This window comes from Dama dama, chromosome 27 (assembly GCF_033118175.1).
Source record: "Dama dama isolate Ldn47 chromosome 27, ASM3311817v1, whole genome shotgun sequence".
In the NCBI taxonomy this organism is placed as follows: domain Eukaryota; kingdom Metazoa; phylum Chordata; class Mammalia; order Artiodactyla; family Cervidae; genus Dama; species Dama dama.
This window is the reverse complement of record NC_083707.1, coordinates 26,901,926-26,917,716: the sequence shown is the minus strand read 5'-3', so window position 1 is coordinate 26,917,716 and position 15,791 is coordinate 26,901,926. Positions and strand designations below refer to the sequence as shown.

The window sequence follows — 15,791 nt, the reverse complement described above, 5'->3', positions numbered from 1 at the left end:
TTGAAAGCATGGTAGGCTGAAATTCTCAAACTCATTAGCCAATGGGCAAGAGTTAATCCATCCTTACTTTTCTCCTAACTTTTATCATGCTAATTTCACATTTCCTATGTTTTCCAGGAGTCTCATAGAAAAAGCCATTAGACACAATAAGAATCTTCTCTCTTTTTGGATTTCATAGTGACCAGCTGGGCTTCCCAGGTGGCTCAGTGGTAAAGAACCTGCCTGCCAAGCAGGAGACAAAGGTTCAATCCCTGGGTCGGGAAGATCCCCTGGAGCAGTAAATGGTAACCTACTCCAGTATTCTTGCTTGGGAAATCCCATGAACTGGAGGCCGCCAGGCTCCTCTGTCCAGGCTCCTCTGTTGCAAAAGAGTTGGACATGACTTAGTCACTAAAAAACAACAAAAGTGACCATCAGGCCACTTCAGGTCGTTTGTAAATGACCCCATCTATCTCTCGCTCTTTTCTGAAATAACGTACACCCAACTGAACCCCAACAGCCCTCATAACTTCTCCAGTCCACCCTATTTGTGACAGTGATATGTCAACTGTGGCCCTGTTCACCCAAAACAACAGGTAGTTTTAAGAGCCAGAGACACCTTGTCCTACTGCTGATGTGTTTGCCGGTCCCCCTACAGCCACGTCCGCGCGCCTCACAGCCCCGCAGCCAGTCTCTCCCGGAGTGTACAGAATCTCCGTCGTGGTCACCGACAGTGAGGGCCGGCGGTGCGAGGCACCAGAGAGCTTGACCCTGGAAGTCTGTCAGTGTGACTACAGGGACGTCTGCCGAAGTGTGTATCCGACCAACGCCCCTGGCACCAGAATTGTAGAGCAGTCTGGGAGGATGGGGGCTGCCGCCATCGGCCTGCTGTTCCTCGGGCTTCTGCTGCTTCTGTGTGAGTACCCCAGGGCGCTCTCCGGCCGCCACCGGGATGGTGGCATGTGGGTGGACAAAGCATCTCTGCAGTTGTTTCAGAGGCCGAGCTCACGGGGCGACGTGGGGGCGGGGGGCGCGCTGACATTCTCAGGAAGGACCAGAAATGTATCAAGTTAACATGTGACTTGCCAACAATCTATATTTATAACACAGCAGAGCAAGTCGTGTATGTCAGACATACAGAAACCATCACCAGAGAACCAAAGAAAGGCGAAAAGAAAGCATGGATAGTCTACACACTGCCTGTGATGTTCACGGTCAAAAGAATGACTTTACCCAGGATCGCAGCACTTTCTAAAATGTCTTTTCCCTCTACAAGTCTCATGAAATTCTAAAATACAATAAAGTCCTGACCGAAAAAATTTAGGAAAAATTCTAAGATAGTATAAGCTTTGAGCTTTACAATGCAGATAAATATGTCGCACTCTGAGAAGTTGTTGCTTAATCAAGAATTTCCTCAAAAGAGCTTTTCATCTGAAAATACACTCCTTTAAGGCTCAAACTTAATATGATGAAGTTTACTGAACACATTTAGGGAATTTACATACATGTATTTTTTCCTCTTTCTTTTTTATATTTTTAAACTATGAAAGTATGATAACACATTTACAGGAGAGAGTTGGAAAATACAAAGTTATTTACAGTTCCACTATATATGACAATTATTTTTTAAGTAGGTAAATAAAGATTTTTAGAGTTGCAATATCAAACTCTCAAAAACTAACAGAATGTACAGAAATGTACATTGAAAAGCACTATGAACCAATTCAACATAATTAAGATTTATGCAATTTTCACACAATAGTAGGATACAAATTCTATTCAAGTTCCCATAGACTATAAACTAGGAGACACTGGACCATACCCAGGGACATAAGTTCCATTCCGAGAGGGAAAGTTGCTGAGAATATCTGAATAAAAGACCAACATGATCTTATTTGTATTTTAGAAAGATGACACTGACAGCAGTATGTGCTGCAAATTAAAAAGGGAAGAAGAGTTAGGAGGTTATTGTAATATTATAGCTCCCATGGGATGATGGAGGCCAGGTTTCGAGTCACAACATAAGACTGGAAAGGAACGAATAGGTATGGGAGGCACAGTTGGAGTAAATGGAGAAGATCTGGAGACTAATGGATAGAATGAATGGACGAAAAGTCCAGTTGAACCACTAAATTCAGTTGCTACTGAAACCATTAAATGAAATTGACAATATCAGAGAAAGTGCAGACATGTAGGGTAGCAATCATAAATCTGATTTTGTAATGTTGAATTTTGAGGTACAGATATATCCTCTAGACTACTGTGCATTTGGGATTGTGGCTCAGGATGGCAGTCAGAGAAAATATACAGTGTTATTCCCACAGTCATATTTGCTTCATGTGATCCTACCATTTTCAAAAGATCATATCTTGAATTTTGTGGACAGAACATAAACATGTTTCTGTGGAAACACAATCAACACTTTGAAAAACTTTCTCTGGATGCGTATATAAAAATCGAATACATATTGTACATACAATGATCAACAAGATTTCTAAAAGACTGTTATACTCATCTAAAAATACTGACCATACATATATACATATTCATCACTTTTCAAAACGAATTTGCCCACTTAAAATATTCAACCCTTCCCATATATTTACTTAAGTCATAGAATTGAGAATGGCAATAAAGCAAGCCTTTAGAACTATCACTTATATGAACATCATGGTAAATTCTGAGAAAATGTGCTTTGTCCAACTTATTTTATTTTATATACTTGGCCTAATTTTTTCATCAAATAATATATATATATATGTGTGTGTGTGTGTAACTGACCTAATTTGTATAACTGATGTAGCTCATTCAAACAATACTGGGGAGTCCTCACGGCACTCAGTACCATCCTTTATCTCCATTAACTCATAATCCTCACAACAATCTATGATACTGTATATCCTCCCATTCTTTGGATAGTTAATGGAGGCAAGAAAAGATGATGTAATTTGTCCAGCTGGTGAATGGTGAAGCCAAAATTCAAACCCTAGAAGACTGACTCCAGCGACTATATACTCTTAAACCCCTCACTAAGCTGCCAGTAAGTGAAAGAATTCAAACTAGGATTTAGTGCCTTCCTTCCTCAGGGCAGGACTTCCCTCACAGCTCAGTAAAGAATCTGCCTGCAATGCAGGAGACCCAGGTTAGATTCCTGGGACGGGAAGATTCTCTAGAGAAGGAAATGGCAACCCACTCCAGTATACTCGCCTGGAGAATCCCATGGACAGAGAAGCCTAGCAGGCTACAGTCCATGGGATCACAAGAATCAGACATGAACTCAGTCGGACATGAACATCCAGCACGCAGGGCAGAGGTGGAGGTGGGGTCATCGACCACCCAGCCTGGGAAGTGTTTCATTTCTCTCTTGGCCTATTAGCCTAAGAATGATGCTAATCTTTATTGCCAAGATGTGACCTATCTGCACAGAAAGAATGATAATTACCCAGGCAGGAAGGCCCCTCCAAGCTAAGGATTCCTAAGTCACCATTAAGAGTGTAATGATATTAGATCATCAGTTGCAGAGGGAGTTTGCAGGTTAACGGCTGTTCTATAAAGAGCTGTTTACCAGATTACCATATCATTCTAATGCCCACCTAAAATCTTGACTATTCAGGTGTGTATTCACCCAACATCATATACTGAGCTGAAATATGTACAAATAAAAGCAATAATAATAAAAGTATATTATAGAAAATAATTGAGGAAATGAATGACCACTTTTATCATTCATCAAACAGTGCCTCTTTTAAGAAAATATATGGGTCACAAGAATAACCTGATCTGTCTCCTTCAGTTTCATAATTATGTGAAATTTTAGTATGCTTAATCAAATTTTACCTTGTAGAAATTAATTTTGCTTTCTATTAGATTTTCCATAAGCATTAAAGCTACTGTATTTCTTGGTAATGTTTCCAACAGTTGCCCTGTCAAATCATTTCCAAGTGATTCAAATGTTCTGATATTTTATTTTCCTTCATTCTAGTGGCCCTCCTCCTGCTTCTGACCTGTGACTGTGGGGCAGGTCCTATTGGGGGAGTGACCGGTGGATTTGTCCCAGTGCCGGATGGTTCAGAAGGAACAATTCACCCGTGGGGAATCGAAGGTGCCCAACCTGAAGACAAGGTGAGGATCCACTTTGTAAAACATTTACTTCACTCATACAGAGCAGATTCGATTTACATACTAGATAGAAAAGGGGGTAATGGGGTATAAAAAATAAGACTCCTGACCATCAAGGACCTATGAGAGTCAGTGCTGACGTGAATGGAGCCTTTTAAGGTCTTAGCTCTTCAGATGTCAAATCATAAAAATGGTTACTCCTGCAAGAATTTGAAATTCTTGTAATGTCTCCATTTAAAAGGGAGCGTATTTCACTTATATTGGTGAAATCTGGTTAATTTTTAACTATATTTTTTGCATATTGTTTGTAGGAAATCACAAATATCTGTGTGCCACCTATAACTGCCAATGGAGTTGATTTCATGGAAAATTCTGGTAAGTGAACATCAAATTTATTTTTGAAAGGAATAATAGGTTAAATAAGAAATATTAAAAACTAAGAAATGTTCTAAATTCTTTTCTTAATAATTTGTGCACATACTGAGAGATATTACCACTAAAACAGGGTTTCAGTGAATTGGTTTACTGTTAGTATAGCAGGCAATTTTGTGACCTAGTTCTGACTTCAATAAGTTCATTGTCTACTGATGTCCCCATTTTTATTAGCAGAAGATTTGTTATACTTTTCGAAACTTCAGTAAACTGAAGTATAGCTCTCTGATAGTTGATTACTAATTTTTTAATAAGTTAAGGATTTTACATATATAGAAAAATGTAAAGGAAAATATAAAACACACTATGTACCCAGCATCCAACTCTGCCTGTTAACACTGGTAATATTTGCAGTTAAAGTGTCATGGGTGCCTATCCTAGATCTTGGTGCCCTTCTTTCTTCCCCAGAACAGGAACCTGATTTCAATTCAAATAACCAATTCCTGTATTTAATCATGGGCTTCCCTGGTGGCTCAGTGGTAAAGAATCTGCTTGCCAATGCAGGAGTTGAGGGTTTGATCCCTGGGTCAGGAAGATCCCCTACAGCAGGAAATGGCAACCCACTCAGTATTCTTGCCTGGAAAATCCTATGGACAGAGGAGCCTGGTGGGCTACAGTCCACGGGATCCCAAAAGAACTGGACACCACTGAGCAACTAAACAACAACAATAATATATTTAATCATAATGGGACAAGGATCGCTTGTGTTGTCATATAGGTGAAATTATTTATTTCTGTAGTTTACCAAATGACTATTTCATTCATCTTATCTCAGTGCCACACTAAGGTATAAACTAGAACACCAAGCAAGCTAAGTTGCTTCAGTCGAACCCAAATCCCCATGTCTCCTGCATTGGCAGGCACATTCCTTATCACTAGCACTACCTGGGAAGCCTATAGAACAATAAGATCTAATGCCTAATATTCAAATTGTTCTTAATTCCATGCTTAGCAATAAGTTGTTTTTAAATGTCCAGCCTGAAACATCTACATAAGATCGCCCCCAAAATGTAACTATCTGTCTTTATCAGTTACCTTAATCCTTATTTGCTTCTCCCATTACAATTACATCACTAAAACAATATTTTGAATTCTCTAGGAAAAATAGCTTTCCATGAAAATGCATTGTAAAGGTAACAGGCAGAATAGTCACAGCTCATTAAATTTTCATTAGGCACTAAGACACCTAATTAGCATTTGCTAATTTGCATGATTACATTATGTATGTTTCCTCTTCGGTTTCCATATTGAGCCAATATGACAGCTAAATTACAACTTCTTTTTTCTTGAAAACAAGCATCGCATTAGCAGCTTTCCATGGCTGTGTGCTGAATATTTCGTTCATACTTTTCCATTTCTGGCTGTTGTCACTGAAAATCTACTTTTTTTTTTAATTGGTAAGTTTTCAGAGCTATTTCATCTGTTAATACCCTCTGTTACTCCCTCACCTCCTCTGTTACTCTCACATTACAGACTGTGGGGTGTTCTCACCTTGAGTCATAAAATCATATTTTCTCCCACAAGCTGGCTTTACTTGGCGGGTGCTCTCGGATATCAAAGATCAGTAAAAACCAAAACAAAACAAATCACAGCATGAGATGTCACGGCACTTTCTCCCCTGTTTTTAGAAGTCTGTACGAATACATATGCTGGAGGGACGGTGGTAGAAGGAGCTTCGGGAATGGAACTGACCACCAGGCTTGGAGCAGCTGCAGGATCTGGGGGAGCCGCGGGGTTCGCAGCAACCACTGGTCTGAGCAACTTTTCCATGGGGCAGTCTGGGACGATGAGAACAAGGCATTCCACGGGAGGAACCAACAAGGACTTTGGGGAAGGGGCAATAAACATGAAATTCCTGGACTCCTACTTTTCTCAGGTAATCTGGTGGAAAACGCTGTGGCTTTGTTATCTTGTTTACATTAGAGATCTTTCTACTTGACTGTACTTCAGTTTTACAGTTCGGTTCTTTTGCAACTTGGTAAGACAAGAAAAAAGAGGTAAAAGCTCCTTGTTAAAATAACAAGGATAACCTAAGGTGGCTGCCAAAATCTGGCTACTGGTCAAAAGAAAGAAGGGATGGGTAGACACAAAATCAGAGAATGTGGCACCTCCTTCCTCCCATTGGGATAACAACAGAAAGCAAAACTCTTTGCTTTTCAGATCAGTGGCATCCTCTTTAGACATACAAAGCAGTTTATTTCTCATTTCCTGTACCATGAAGTATGTCAGAATACATCAGCATACATTTTTCCGAGAGGGTTATAGTATTCTTCACATTGTCAAGGAGTCCATGTCCAAAAATGCTGAAGAAACATTAATGACCCAAACATAAAAGGGGAAACAAGGATGTGGTCCAAGATGAGGTGAAGTGTCAGGAAGCAGAGAATCTACAAAGGGACGGGGATCCAAGGACAGAGAGGACGTTGGGAGGCAGGTAGCTTGCCTCCTGGGTGGTGCATCACCAGAACGGATCTCACCTACAGCTGCGCTATCAGAGCCGTAAGCGATGGCATTTGGCCTGGTGGCCACACAGATGAAGGCTGACACAGTGTTTGAGGACAGACTGACAGGAAGGATCAGACTCCCAGTTAGGAATCAGACTCTCACGAGGGTTACGGTGTCTGGGTCAAGGCCCCAGGCTGGTGAGAGCTGCCTCAGATGGTGAGGATGCCTGCATCCTGCCCCACACAATGACCCAAACACACACAGGGACCCTCACAGATGGTCCAGCAAATAACCTCCAGGCTCCATACACATTTGCTCTGTATGGCTAAGTCCATGTCAATGCAAGTCTTAAAACTCAAGAGTTCAAACATGAGCCCACAACAGACTCAAGTTGGAAGGAATGTCAATTGCATCATTCTCCAAACACAGATAACTTCTGTGACAAGATTGCTGGTATGGAGTATGCCCTCACTTCTATTGTGGTTGCTGTTCAGTCGATAAGTCGTATTTGACTCTTTGGGACCCCGTGAATTGCAGCACACCAGGCTTCCCTATCCATCACTATCTCCCTGATTTTGCTCAAACTCATGTCCATTGAGTCAGTGATGCCATCCAACCATCTCATCCTCTGTCGCCCCCTTCTCCTGCCCTCAATCTTTCCCCAGCATCAGAGTTTTTTCCAGTGAGTTGGTTCTTTGCATCATGTGGCCAAAGAGCTTCTTCTTCAGCATCAGCCCTTCCAGTGAATATCCAGGGTTGATTTCCTTTAGGATTGACTGGTTTGATCTCCTTGCTGTGCAAGGGACTCTCAAGAGTCTTCTCTAGTACTGCAATTCAAAAGCATCAATTCTTTGGCACTCAGCCTTCCTTATGGTCCAACTCATATCCATACATGACTTCGATGGATTACCTCAATCACATAGTCATGATCAAATGTTGAGTTTTACGAAAGGTATTACATCCTTCCCCTGAGTGTCTCTTACAGTTCATTTTCTCCTCTTCTCTCCACCTTTAGAAAGCATTTGCCTGTGCAGATGAAGACGATGGCCAGGAAGCAAATGACTGCTTGCTGATCTATGATAATGAAGGAATCGATGCCCCCAGTTCTCCCGTTGGCTCCCTGGGTTGTTGCAGTTTTATTGCCGACGATTTTGACGAGAGCTTCTTGGACTCACTTGGCCCCAAATTTAAAAAGCTGGCCGAGATAAGCCTCGGGATGGATGATGAAACCAAAAGCTCTCAGCTGCATACCAAAGACAGCAGTTCTAGGGTTGACGCCTGTGGCCAACACGTTCAAGTCCAGCAGTCAGAGTCTGTTAGGTACCAGACTTTGTCAGGCAGCCAGGGAGCATCTGCGCTGTCTGCTTCCAGCTCTGTCCTTCAGCCCGCCGTTCCCATCGCTGACCCTTTGCAGCATGGTAGCTATCTGGTAACGGAGACTTACTCAGCTTCTTCTGGTTCCCTTGTGCAACCTCCCGCTGCTGTTTTTGATCCACTTCTCACGCAAAATGTGATAGTGACGGAAAGAGTGATTTGTCCGATTCCTAGTATTACTGGCAACCTACATGGTCCTACAGAGCTACGAGGATCAGGCAGTAAGATCTTTACAGAAGATCCTTGTTCCCGTCTGATATAAGCAGAGTGAACTGGAATTACATACTGGCCAAATACGGATACTTTAACCAAATTATTCAAAATAGCACAGCAAATCTCACAGTATTGGTCTGATTTGGCACTTATTTGCTACTCTTACATAAACTGGTCATGATTACAGTCTGAATTGTCTAGTTTATGTCCCCACACTGGATGTGTGGTCACTTTTACTTCTCAAATTCAAGTCCTAGTAGATCTTAAATGTTTTCCAAAATATCTTAAGATCATATTCAGTGGGAAAATTTCCTAATAATTTTTAAACTTCAAATGCAGTGTGTTTTAGTGGATTAAGGACTTGGAGTCAAGACCCCCAGTTCTTGAATTTTTCACCTTTGCTTACATCATTAGTAATGATGTAAGAATCATAAAGTCTTTGCTAAAGCATTTTGAGCTGCTTGGGAAAAAGAAAATAGTTGCATTTAAACTTCTGCCATCTTCTTGGTGTTGGGAGACCCTAGGGACATCTTTTGCTCAAGCTAAGGGTACTGGTTTACACATTAAACTTGCTGCATCTATATTCCTCATACTCTCACAATAAGACAGTTTTGAAATAGAAGTATCATAGGAAATTTAGGAAAGTTCAGTATGGTGTAAATATTTTTGTGTTTTTTTAAATCACCTTGAAAGGATCTACCTAAAGAAAATATTTTACATTAAGCCCCTCCCTACACTTCTCAATAACAGCAATCCTGTGTTAATAGTCTTTGAAAATTACTCTTTATTTTTTAAATGTTAGGAGGTAGATGTAACTTACATATGACGTGTAGTGATATTTATCATGTTAACAATGTCTACAGACTTCCTAGGAATACAAAATACGGCTTGTCTCACAAGCAAAAGAGGCCTCTGACTAGAGTAACACATAGTGAAATTTGTGAATGTGTATTATATGCTGTGTTTCAGGTCAAAAAGGGATATAGAAAGAGATTATGAGTAACTTAATTTTATTAAGCCTCACTCCTTTTAAATGAAGCTGCTATCACAATTTAATCCTTGAGTAAAACCATGTTAGGTTAGTGATGGCTTAGAATATGTCATTTCACGTGTGTTACCCTGATGACAATGTAGTTCTTCAAATCATTTCTGATAATTCAAGGTCCTCATCCTTTAGCCCATAGACATCACCCTACCTCTCATTAACATTATTGTCTTAGCCGAGTCTCTACAAGGTCATTGTTTGGCTCTGTTATCTCTAATTGTATATAAAATACTCTTTTCTGGTTTTTGCCATATTCAAATCTATATTTGTTTTCAGATGAAAGACAAAGTATAAAGTGTTTGTGTTTTAACCCAGAAGGGGGCACTCCTGAGGATTCCTGGTGGGGAAGAGACCCCTAAAATGACCTTACATTTAGAATTCTTCCCTCTCCCTGGTGTCCTGACTACCAGGAAGCCCAAGAAGCACAGGCAATCTCTTCCTCCAAGACAAGGTTGCTCTAGCAACAAGGTCTGCAGGGTGCCCTCTTGAGGCGAGAGGAACTAGACCCTTTGGAGCAGCCTTGCAGTTCCTGAGGAAGCTGCCTGGCTATTACCTCTGGGGCCTATTCTCAACAGAAGCTTGCTCTGAGGTCTAGAACACAGAGTTGACTTGTGACTCTGTTTATGCGTGAGAATTAAACTAATAATCAGAATAACCCTTGTTCCAAGTTCAGAAGTGTTTTCAGGATCCTCAAGGTATTCTAATATTTCCTCTTAAAATCCAACTCATGAAATGGGAATTTTGCTGCACTGCCAAACTGCAGAGGAAACTATGCCACAGTAGTAAAGTCAAATAAGGGGGAAAGTGAAATTAAAGCAGTTTTGAAAGAAAAGTAGATCACTCTTATCTAAGAGGACCTGTAATTTTAATCTGCCATGTAAAATTAAATTCAAAGCAAAAATGTATCTGTATTTTTTCACTAAAAATAAAAAATGTTTTAAGCAGAAAAACTCTTTAAAAACTATCTTTTTACTTGATGTATTATAAATTTTAAACAGTATATATTAAAACTTATAGAGTGGTAACATTGTTATAATAAAACTGTTTGGCAACAAACTTAACGAGTTCTTTCTTAACCATTTAGCAAAAACTGAACTACTCTCTGCAGTTAATAACTGTTAAGAAATATGATGTAAGAAAGTGATTGCATGTGTATTTTTATCAGTATTTTTCCTTTTTTTTTTTTTTAAAGCTGACACTTTTTCTGAATCCTCCCCAACAGGAAGTACATGGGGACTTGGGATCTCTTCTCCAGGTGGAAATAGATGTTGGATGAGGTCAGGGCAGATTTTTATTAACTGGATGACTTAACTCATTTATGATCTATTGGGTAATTTGGAATGGTCTCTCAGGCAAAAATGTTGACACCCTATGCAGACTCAAGAGAGAAAAGGTGGAGAAGGAGAAGGTAAGGTTTCTAGCCTAACGTGATGACAAAAATGTACAATGACTTTGGTGACAGCCATTAGCCCCTGCAGTGAGTCTGTCCGCCAGTAAATGTGTGAGGTGGCTCAGTGGCAAAGAATCTGCCTGTCAAGCAGGAGACACAGGTTTGATCCCCGAGTTGGGAAGATCCCTGGAAAAGGAAATGGCAACCCACTCCAGTATTCTCACATGGAAAATCCCATGGACAGAGGAGCTTGGTGGGCTACAGTCCACGGGGTCACAAAAGATCAGAAACAACTTAGTAACTGAACAACAACAACAAATGTCTGTTATTTTTGTCTTCCTTTGAAGGGATACCACAAAACAAGCCCCTTCAGAGCCTCACATCTTGGTTTTGCTGACCCTCCTCATTAAATACAGACAATTCAACTTGGACCTGGGGTAAGGTAAGCAGAAACTGGATTCCAGTGAATGTCGAGTGAAGAAAAGTGGATGGCTTAACTCAGATGTCCTAGATCAACCCCAGGAAAATGAAAACCATGCAGGTAAATTCCAAAAATATCACCAGTTCCTCTTATTCCTAGGAAGGTGAAGGAATAAAAACAGCAAGATCAGTTTCTCTTCTCTAATTTTCAAAAGTCAAGTAAGGTGTAAATTAATACATTCAACTGACTAGCTTCGATGTAACTGGTGATTAAGAAACAACTAGCAATTAAGTAAAAGTTAAGGATCTTTCCTTCCTGTTATTGGCAATCCAGTATTTTCCCAACTGCTTTACTGAGTCTAAAAGAGTAATTGTGAATCAGAGATCACATGATTTAGCGCTTGCTCAACAACATAGTCTGAGACCTTTTTTTTACATAAGGGGGATATTTGATGAGAAAAGAAGGTAATCATTTAAATTTCAGGTGCCAGAAACAACACATCTTCCACAAAGAATACTGAGATTCTTTCTGCTTTGCCTGATCCGGAGTTCACCATGATCCCCTCCAAGACAAGACACACGCCATTCCACAGGTTGGTGTCTTTGCTTTCTTTTTCTTTTATACATTGCCTTTTTTTTTTTTTAAACAAATGCAAAACAAACCAAAAAATCTAAGTACAGTGCAGGTATAATTAAAACTCAACATAATGATGGTCTAAAATGCAAAAGGATGCAGTTACCAAAAAAGGAAGAATGACACTTTTGAGGTCTACCAGACAGCCAAGAGAGTTATATTCTATCTCTTATGGTAACTTTGAGATTACAGCCACAAAAACAAAAACTCAGAGAATCAAAGTAACTTCCTTAAGACCATAGAATAAGTGACACAAATGTAAAAGCTGGTCTATATCATTCAGCAATATTAATACTCATTAGTTTCTCAGAATAATCTGTTTATTTTCAGATCTAAGACTTTAAGTAGAACATGAAAAATGGGAAAGAAAACAATAAAAATTATAAAATAACAAGATCATAAATCCAAATATAATTCTAAAGATTAAAGAAGCAGTACAATGTTGGCATATATATATTATGACTGAAAGATACAGACAGAGAAATAAAAAGGTAGAGACAGATGAAAGAATGCACATACTTGATTTGCCACTATTTTGAAGACTATGTGAGTTTATTTTTCAGGTCACAGTAAGCAGCTTTCCTCCACATTTAATAACAGAAACAAGCTACCTGGAGGTCACGGAACCTCTTTCCCAGTAAACTCCTTAAAAATTACTTTGATAACACACTTTAACAGAAGAGGTAATGTGACTTGCATCTAGATATAAAAATAACTTTATATGTTAAACTTTTTATTTGATATTTATGTCTATTGCAAAATTATTATAATAGGTCTAGTTAACATCCTTCACCATACAAAAAAATCTTTTTCCTGTGATAAGGACTTTTAAGGTTTACTCTTTTAGCAACTTTTAAATATGCAGTTCAGTGCTGCTAACTATATGACCCTGCTGTACCTTACATCCCCAGAAGTTATTTATTTTATAGCTACAAGTTTGTACCTTTTGATTCCACCTATTTTGCCCATCTCCCAACCACTTCACCTCTGGCAATCACCAGTCTGTTCTCTGTATCTGTGAACTTGGTTTTTGTTTTATTTGTTTAAAATAATAACTTTAAATGAGTCCTTCCACCTCAGTGTTTCCATGATTTGTGGGAAACAACACATTTTTAACAACTACAGCAAATATTTACTACTTAAAGCCAATTCTACTTATATCTTTATTCCCATGAAAGATATGGGACCATCTTATTTTTAATTTTATGCCTCAGGATATCCCTGATGTTTTATGTGGGCTGAATTTGTCATTATTAAGTTAGCAAGCAATAAATTTTGTATAAAAACAGAGCATTGAATTATGATAAAAGCAAAATATTGATACTGAATAAGTCTGTCCTCATTTCTGTAGAAGGTAGAGGAAATATTTATATTCTTTCATAATCAAAAGAGGATTGCAAAGAACTTTCTTAATTATAAAGCAGTACAGAATCAGGTAATCCTGGATTTATGTAAATGGCATAATGATATGGTTTATGCTCCTGCAAGGAGGCATTGTTACTAAACCAAAATTGGGTATTTAAACACAAAATGTGAGATTAACTTAGTCATGCCTTCCATGTCCTACTCACTAGTACTGATTGTTATGGTCCTAACTACAAGGAGAAACATACATACAAACACACACACATACACACGCACCACAAGCACATGTATTTGCCACCAGTAACCATGTAGCTTGGTATAGCTGAAGCAGTGTCTTTCATTCTTAGACCCATGGACCAAATACTAATGTTTAGTGGTGCTGCAGACACAAAGTTTTTCCATACAAGGAATCTGCTCTCTAGATGCATAATTAAAAAGAAAAGAATCACCTAGATTTTCCACCTAAATTTCTTTCAGTAAGACACAATGAAGAGGCCTTGTTTGACCAAACTTTTATCTTTTTTTAACTAATCTTAACTATGCTTATCCAGGGAGGACACCCACAACTTTTGATTAGTAAAAACATGTGTAATAGGAAATGAAGATATTAGTCAATGGGTACAAAGTTTCAGTTGTTGTACCAGATGAATAAGTTCTACAGACTAATGTGTAGCATAAAGCTTTTTTTTTTTTAACATAAAGCTTATAGTTAACAACTCTGTATTGTATACTTAAAATTTTATTAAGAGGGTAAGTCTTACGTTAAGTATTCTTGTCACATGCGCAAAGTAACAGTAATAAAAAGAGTGTAGGAGGAAACTTTTGAAGGTGATACATAAGTTTACGGTATAGATTATGATAATGGTTTCATGGGTTTATACTTACCTCAAACTCGTCAAGTTGTATATATTAATTATGTACAACTTTTTGTATGTCAAAAATTTTTAATATATAATAAACCCTTAGTCCAACATCTTTTGACAATATTTTTCTGTATCTTCCCTTTCCTCTCAGTTGTTATAAACTGCTATGGATACTTCCTCAGAAGATATTTATGGTTGCTAGTGGTTGAAATCTAAGCTGATTTTCTAACTAGCCACTCTTTTTGTACACACTTTCGTGGGCCCTCTTTGTGTTGGTCTTTGAATATTCTTTCAAATTGCAAACTAACAACAAAGGCATATGCTGTCAGGATGACATAAGACCTTCTATTCTGGGAATCAAAGATTCTCCCAGGCCTTCCAGAACAAGCCAATGCACGCTATTACCATTTTGCCAACCTTGGTTAGAGAAGGATGTCTCCACTGAAAGAACAAGTTGGGAGATGTTGTTGAATATTTTGATAGGAAACTATGAGTTGTCAAGCACAGAAAATCTGCTAGTAGTGAAAAATCAAAACTTATTAGGAAGGTCTAAGAGAAAATTTTTAAATTTCGTTCCATCTAGTCAATCAATAGATGGAACGTATATTTTAATAACTAACAAAAGATAAACTTAAAACGTTTTTGTTTTGTTTTCAATTGTATGTTTAAGTTAATGGTTAAGAGTTCAGGTTTTAGAGACAAACTACTTGAGTTTAAATCCCAGCTTCACCACTTACTAGCTGTGTCTTTGGCAAGTTACTTCAACTTTTCACACCTCTCTGGACTACTCTTATGGAGACAGTAACCATCCCTACTTCATGAAATTTCTGTCAAGAATAATAAGAATGTACTTAGAAAAAAAAAAAGAATATACTTAGGTCCAGTGGCTAAGACTTCACATTCCCAATGCAGGGGGCCTGGGTTCGATCACTAGTCAGGGAAATAGATCCCCTATACCACAAACACACACACACAGCACAGAATGTCCTTAGGACATGTTAATAGAAGTACTCATGGAGATCTGACATAAAAGAATTTTTTTTCAATCTTCAAAATGAACTAAACTCAGAAAGTTACGAGGGTGACATACAAAACCACTGAAACCAAACAAACTCAAAACTTCTAGATTACCCGATCCAAAATCCTGTTTTACAGATGCTCAAATAGGCTGAAAAGTAATCTGTTGATCAAAGGTAGAATTAGGAACTAATTAAGCCAATTCTCTTCCTGTGACTCCAAACTGCGAGTGCACGATTTCTTTTTCGCTCATCTTTCACCTTAGCCACAGAGCCTGTCCTGTCTACCCTACATGGCACTAGAAATTCCTCTGAATACACAAATAGAGATGAATTCATTCATATCAAATTGCGATCTTGTAGCCAAACTGATGAGAATCACCAGATTATTGGAATTTTTCAGCTGGGCCTCCTTAGAAAAGGACAGAATGGAAGGCTTTTTTTCCCATAAGAGTTCTAACTATGTCATTTCCACCAAGTAGAACAGGGCAGCCAG

At 38.7% G+C, this 15,791-nt stretch overlaps 1 protein-coding gene across 1 annotated transcript in view; it reads left to right on the top strand.

Moving 5' to 3' along the window:
* DSG3 (desmoglein 3) overlaps positions 1-10,495 on the top strand; it is a 31,878-nt gene extending 21,383 nt beyond the window's left edge. Inside the window, exons 12-16 of the mRNA XM_061130840.1 lie at positions 638-895; positions 3,962-4,101; positions 4,410-4,473; positions 6,159-6,406; positions 7,991-10,495. Of these exons, the coding sequence (XP_060986823.1) occupies positions 638-895; positions 3,962-4,101; positions 4,410-4,473; positions 6,159-6,406; positions 7,991-8,611 (1,331 nt within the window). The 3' untranslated portion in view covers positions 8,612-10,495. The remainder of the gene's footprint in view (positions 1-637; positions 896-3,961; positions 4,102-4,409; positions 4,474-6,158; positions 6,407-7,990) is intronic.
* Positions 10,496-15,791: the final 5,296 nt, after the last annotated feature.